Genomic DNA, 7,327 nt, shown 5'->3' on the forward strand with positions numbered 1-7,327 from the left:
TGGCATAGAAGACTTGGTCATGTTGGAATGAAATAATTGAATAGATTGGTTAAGCATGACTTGGTTAGAGGCTTGAAAGATGTTGTATTTAAGAAGGATAAACTTTGTAGCTCTTGTCAAGCCAGTAAATACGTTGGAAACACCCATCCTAAGAAAAGCATAATGAGCACTAGCAAGGCATTTGAGTTATTGCATATGGACTTGTTTGGACCAACACAATACACTAGCATCGGTGAAAACAAATATGACTTTGTGATAGTGGATGATTACACTAGATACACTCGGGCATTCTTTCTAGTGGACAAGAGTGATGTGTTTACAACTTTCAAATCATTTGTCAAGGGCATACACAATGAGTTTGAAACAACCATTAAGAGAGTTAGAAGTGACAATGGTAGTGAGTTCAAGAACACTAGAATTGAAGAGTTGTGTGATGATTTTGAAATTAGACATCAATTCTCGGCCAAGTACACTCCACAGTCAAATGTTCTTGTTGAGAGGAAGAATAGAACATTAATTGACATGGTAAGATCAATATTAAGTGAGTACAATGTGAGTCAATCCTTTTGGGCCAAAGCTATCAACATGACTTGCTATTGTAGCAACCGCCTATATTGTCACCCATTGAAAGAGAAGACACCTTATGAGCTTTTGAATGGTAGAAAGCCCAACATTGCATATTTTTGGATCTTTGGTTGCAAATGCTATATCTTGAAGAAAGGCACTAGATTGGGTAAGTTTGAGAAGAAGTGTGATGAAGGATTCCTACTTGGATACTCCACCACAAGCAAAGCATATAGAGTTTGGAGTTTGGCAAGTGGTACTCTTGAGGAAGTTTATGATGTTGAATTTGATGAAACCAAGGGTTCCCAAGATGAGAATATAAACTTGGAAGATGTTAGAGGCATTCAACTTTCAAATACCATGAAGAACATAGATGTTGGTGAATTGAGGCCTAGGCAAGTGATTGATGAAGAAGATGATCAAGTGCAAGTGCTCTCTAACTCAAATGTGCAAGTTGACACAAATCAAGCAAGCACAAGTGGCTCTCATGACAATGTGCAAGATCAAGTGGCTAGTTCATCATCTCAACCAAATGATCAAGCAAGTGCAAGCAATCAAGTTCCAATACTCTAACCAACTCATATTGCAAGAGATCATCCATTGGACACCATAATTGGAGATATTTCTAAAGGTGTACAAACAAGATCAAGATTGTCTTCATTTTGTGAGCATTTCTCATTTGTGTCATCCATTGAACCAAAGAAGATAGATGAAGCATTATTGGATGTTGTTTGGGTGATTGCTATGCATGAAGAATTGAACAATTTCACTAGAAATCAAGTATGAGAATTAGTGGAGAGACAAAAGGGACACAATGTGATTGAAACTAAATGGGTCTTTTGCAATAAGCAAGATCAAGATGGGATAGTGGTGAGGAACAAAGCAAGATTGGTAGCATAAGGTTACACTCAAGTAGAGGGTCTTGACTTTGGAGAAACATATGCCCCGATTGCAAGATTGGAAGTAATTAGGATCTTGTTAGCCTATGCTTGTACCCACAACATCAAGCTCTATCAAATGTATGTCAAGAGTGCATTTCTCAATGGCTACATCAATAAAGAAGTCTATGTTGAGCAACCGCCCAGTTTTGAAGATGACAAGAAGCCCAACCATGTGTACAAGTTGAAGAAGGCATTGTATGGCTTGAAGCAAGCACCTAGAGCATGGTATGAGAGATTGAGAGATTTTTTACTCTCTAAAGGGTTCATTATGGGTAAGGTTAATACCACTCTTTTCACCAAGAAGATTAGCAAGGACTTGTTTGTGTTGCAAATATATGTGGATGACATTATCTTTGGATCAACCAATCAAGACTTTTGTGAAGAGTTTGGGAAGATGATGGCTAATGAGTTTAAGATGTCCATGATCGGAGAGCTTAGTTACTTCCTTGGTCTTCAAATTAAGCAATTGAAGAATAGTATATTTGTGAGTCAAGGCAAGTACATCAAAGACATGCTCAAGAAGTTTGGCATGAATGAAGCAAAAGCCATAAGTACACCAATGGGAACAAATGACAATTTGGATAGTGATGCAAGTGGCAACATGGTGGATCAAAAGTTGTATCGCTCTATGATTGGAAGCCTACTCTATGTGACCGCATCAAGGCTGGATGCCATGTTTAGTGTATGCATATGTGCCAGATTTTAAGCCTCACCAAGAGAAAGTCATTTGAAGGCTATAAAGAGAATATTGAGGTACTTGAAGTATACACAAAATGTTGGTTTGTGGTATCCCAAAGGAGCAAAGTTTAAACTTGTTGGATACTCAGACTCAGATTATGCGGGATGCAAAGTTGAAAGGAAGAGCACTTCGGTCACTTGTCAATTGTTGGGAAGATCACTTGTTTCATGGCCATCAAAGAAGCAAAATAGTGTTGCATTATCAACCGCTGAAGCCGAATACATATCCGCCGGTAGTTGTTGTGCACAAATTCTTTGGATGAAGGCCACCTTGAATGACTTTGGAATCAAGTTCAAGAAAGTGTCATTGCTATGTGACAATGAGCGTGCAATCAAGCTAACGAACAATCCAGTTCAACATGCAAGAACAAAGCACATTGATGTCCGCCACCATTTCATAAGAGATCATCAACAAAAAGGGGACATTTGCATTGAGAGTGTGGGCACCAAAGATCAACTTGCCGACATATTCACCAAGCCACTTGATGAGAAGAGGTTTTGCAAGCTAAGAAATGAGTTAAACATATTGGATTTCTCAAATATGTATTGATGCACCCCCACTTATATGACATGCCTCTCCTTCGAGCAATCCAAGGTAAAAGTTGATTAGCATGTATACATCCTTTGCTAAGGACATATTTAGTGCATCTAGTCATTCCTCATGTTTAATAGGCCCATTCATGAAAATCAAATAAATTTGATGCTTGTATGGTACCACTATTGTTTCTATGCTTGACTTGATCTAGTGGTAGCATATAACATATTTATGGGCTTGTGAACCTTGTGTTTGATCTAGAAAATGAGCTATAAGTGTTTAACTCAATATGGTACAAGATAACCCTTATATGGAGGTGTGAAAAAGCTTGTCCTTGGATCAAACCGAGTTAAATATCTTTGGCAAGTGTTCTAGATTGGACCAAATTTGGGAAAATGATCCTCACCCCATTGATTGACATTGATAATCTTAACCAATCTAAAATTGAACCTTTGTGATCATTGATGACAAAGGGAGAGAAGTAATTCACAAAGATAGGGAGAGGTAACATAAGGGGAGAAATATGACAAAGGAAGGGGATCAATTAAAATTTGAGCACACAAGTAGGAGGAGCAAGCTCATAAACTTATATGTTGCATTTGAATGTGCATTTCATATGTATGCTTGCATGGCACAAGTTTTAAATTAAAATTCTATGCTTATGTGGTGTATTCTAGTTATAGGTTTGAATGATGAAATGGGAAACTAGGATGCATAGGATAGTTAGATATGACTTGGTTTTGTTTTTCAAGTGTTACTAGAATCTTGCATATAATGTGATCTCACGAGGTATCAAGTGTTTGTGTTTTGCAAGAAATTCCAAGTACTATCTAACTAACAATGGTGCTAAGGATGGTATATTTGGTGCACTCCGATTGGTATCACGCTTCAAAGGTCCATCTCTTATACCTTAACATCATTTGGTAGACATTACTCTCCCACAACTTAAATCTATGCATATGTGCAAGCTTTTAATCCAAACTCTTATAACATATGTAGGGGGAGCAAATGCTACCAATGGGGTTCATGAAACTTGTCCAAATCCTTTACACATGGTAAAAATTCTTGGGCAAGCAACATGGATTCAAATTTGAATTTATTTCATATCTTTGTAGAAATTTTCATCAATTACCAAAAAGGGGGAGATTGAAAGCCCTAGTTTGGTTTTGGTTAATTGATGAAACCTATTTGGACTAATCTTTGCATCTAAGTGTGTGACTAGATAGGATGGTCCAATCCAAGTGAAGGAGCTAGGTGGCACTCATGATGGAGATGGCCACATGAAATGAAGTCCATGGTGGTGGTGTGGACATGTGATGATGATCAAGCTCCGGGACTTGGAAAAGAAGAAAGAGAAAAACCAAAATGGGCTCAAGGCAAAGGTGATATCCATAGGGCTATTTTTGTTTTTGATGATCGAGACACTACAGAGAGTGTGATCACATTTAGGATAAATGGTCGTACTATTAAGATGGGAGTTCTTGTCGAACAACTCGATCATCTAGTGCCACTAGGTGTTGAAAAACATGCATATGCATTTTAGGCCTAGCGCACAATCGGTGAGAAAGTGATTAACCTTTGAAAAATGATTGTGAAAATGCTAACACACTTGCACGTGATGGTGAAACACTTGGAGTGTTAGCACATTTGCAAAGGTGGTGAAAAACGTGAAAAAGGAGGCGTTGCCAGGCTCGGTGTGCTGCTCCGAGGGCACCGCCATGCCCTGTCCGGTGCACTGCCACCCCTGTGGCGGTGATCGGCTGGAGAGGCCGAGAAGGAGGGGCTCAGGTTGGGCACCGCCACCCCTAGGGCGGTGCCCACCTAGACGTGGCTGAGAGGAGCTGGAGCTGAGGTTCGCAGCGGAAGGTGCGGTGTGCACCGCCATAGGCGGGACGGTGCACCGCCACCTTGTCCGATGGCACCGCCATATTTTTCCTAAGAGTGGGGAAAACTGTCTTGGTCACCGCCCTGGTCACCGCTGTTATGGGGGCGGTGCACCGCTGTTTTTTCTAGAGGCTTGGTTTTTCGGTGGGTTGGCCGGGTGGTCACCGCCACCCTAGGGGCGGTGCCATTGCCACCCTGTCCGGTGACCATGACCAATCAAACTAGCCATTGGATTCGACTGTTGGAGGGTACCGCCACCCCTAGGGCGGTGCCACTACTGCCGTGTCCTGTGACCTCGTAGAGGCTAGCTCCAAAGGGTAACAACTCTATTTGCTTGTGGGCTTATAATAGAGGGTGTGGCCGGCCTTGACCACTCTCTTGGCACTTCTAACAGTTGCATACACCCTTTGAGAACTGAGCACACCACTCCACTCACTTGCACACTTGATTTCATTATCTTGAGTGAGATTGGAGAGCCTCTAGTGCATTGCTTAGTGGTCTAGCATCTTGTGGCACTAGTTGGACGATTTGGGCTGGTGGAGATCTTGTTACTCTTGGTGTTTACCGACACCTAGATGTCCTGATGATTGGTGGATCATCGAGCGGAGGAAGGTGATTGTCTCCAACTCCGATCATTGTAATTGTGAAGGGTCCTTGTGCCTTCCCCGGTGGAGCGCCAAAGGCAACTCTAGTGGATTTGCACGTGGCTTGTGGATCATCATCTTGTGTTGGTTGTGCGGCACCCGGTTGCGGGTTAGGCGTGTGATGCCTATTAGCGCATGAACCTCCAAGTGAGTGAATCGCCACAACGGGGACTAGCTTGTCGGCAAGCAAGTGAACCTCAGAGGAAAATTTCATTGTGTCTTGATTGTCTCCTTGGTATTCTTTGGTATTCATTGATTGATCACTTGCCATGGTGGTATATTACTTTTACTATTCTCCCGCATTACTTTGTATTTACCTTGTGCAGTGCTTGTAGCTAGTGTAGTTCTTTAGTTGTAGTTCTGTAGCTAGTTTTGATCACCTAGGTATAAATTAGTGACTTAGCTCTTGTGTGATATACTAGAGATCATAGAAATTTTAAATAGGCTATTCACCCCATCTAGCCATTAGGACCTTTCAACCGTCCCTAAAGATTGTTTTTGACCGTCTGTAAAAATCATTTGCATGATATAGTGTATCTTGATTAAATATATAAAAGATAGAGATCGAGATAAAAAATTAATATAGGACAAATATATAGCAGATTGATCTGACTTATATTTGTCCTCAAAGAAAGTAGCTTAAATACACAAAGATTATACATAATGTAGAAGACACATTTATATTAGTAGAAATAAGTAGCAATGACCGGAACATTATTATATATTCAATTTTCCACTCGTTCATCATTCTAAAGCAATTTTACATCTGTAGTAATCTTTGTTCTAATACATTTTAGAATCAGACTCTGTGTCGTTGTTGGATGTGTGCTATATTCTAACTCATATGAGTGAAGAAAAAGACACACGGACAGAGATTTTTGCAGTAGTGTGTAGAGAGGAGAAGATATATAAAGATAGAGATACAAAGTTTGATATAGGACAAACATGTACTCCAAGAAATACACACAGATAGACTTCTACTTGTGATAAAAGAAAGTAGCTTAAATACACACAGATTATACATATAAAGTAGAAGATACATTTAGCAGAAAGAAATAACAATGATCGGAACATTATTATACAAAGCCACGCGGTAATTCCATCATCATGCACGTACCCGGCCACACTAGCAGTTCCTCTGTCTGACTGAGGAGCTAGTAGCCCAGTCTAAGCTGAAGATCCAGACGTTCTTCCGTGCCATCGCCGCCATTACTGCACGCTCCCATCCTCAACTCCAAGGTCTTCCCCTCGGAGTAGTCATTAGTCGCGGCGGACGCTGTCGAGGAGAAACGGTTGCCCATCTTTTCTAATGGAACAGCTGGCAAGCCTCCATTGCTGCCGGCAGCGCCGCCGCGCGCTAGCAGCGACGACAAGCTGAGCCCAAGATCAGGAACTGTGCAACTAGGGTTAGGGTTGGGTGGGGGAGCATCAATACGGTGTGACATGTACTGTTGGTGGATCAGCCTGGCCCTGTCCAACCGGTGGACGTTCATGTGGCCTCCCAGCCCTTGTGCTGACCTGAACTCCTTCTTGCAATACCCGCAGGTGTAGGACGACGACGAGGGCGACGACCTTACCTGCGGCGGCGGCGGCGGCCATGAGGAGGCGGCGCCGGCCAAGCTGAAGTTGTCACTGCATGGCGGTTGCTGCTGCTGCAGCTTGATTTGGCCGTCATCTACTTTTTCCATAGCTAGCTAGCCGGGTGGCGCGTGTAACTAACTACCTTTGGGGAACGAACAAATGGAGGGAGCTGGGACCTGGGAGAGAGAGTGGTATAAGCCAAAGCTGAGCTAGTTGAGCTAAGGAGTGAAGGGTCTGTGTGTGTGTCTCTGTGTGTGTCTATATATATAAAAAACAAAATGGTCTGCATGCGTCCGTCGGTCCATGCGTCCCCGGCCGGGCCCCGCTCTCTCCCCGCTTGCTGCGAAAGCGACACACAGACGTGATCCATCATTCCACTGAACTCGACCTGCTGTCTTCAAAGGAATGCATCGGAACCCAAACCTAAAATATTTAAGAAA

General features: G+C 42.2%; 1 protein-coding gene across 1 annotated transcript; it reads right to left on the bottom strand.

Annotated features, from left to right (window-relative positions):
• Positions 1–6,460: 6,460 nt before the first annotated feature.
• LOC136546203 (transcriptional regulator SUPERMAN-like) lies at positions 6,461–6,994 on the bottom strand. The gene has a single exon (XM_066538166.1). It carries the CDS (start codon positions 6,992–6,994, stop codon positions 6,461–6,463), a length of 534 nt encoding a protein of 177 aa, XP_066394263.1.
• Positions 6,995–7,327: the final 333 nt, after the last annotated feature.

The sequence above is a fragment of the Miscanthus floridulus genome, chromosome 3 (genome assembly GCF_019320115.1).
Source record: "Miscanthus floridulus cultivar M001 chromosome 3, ASM1932011v1, whole genome shotgun sequence".
Classification (NCBI taxonomy): Eukaryota; Viridiplantae; Streptophyta; class Magnoliopsida; order Poales; family Poaceae; genus Miscanthus; species Miscanthus floridulus.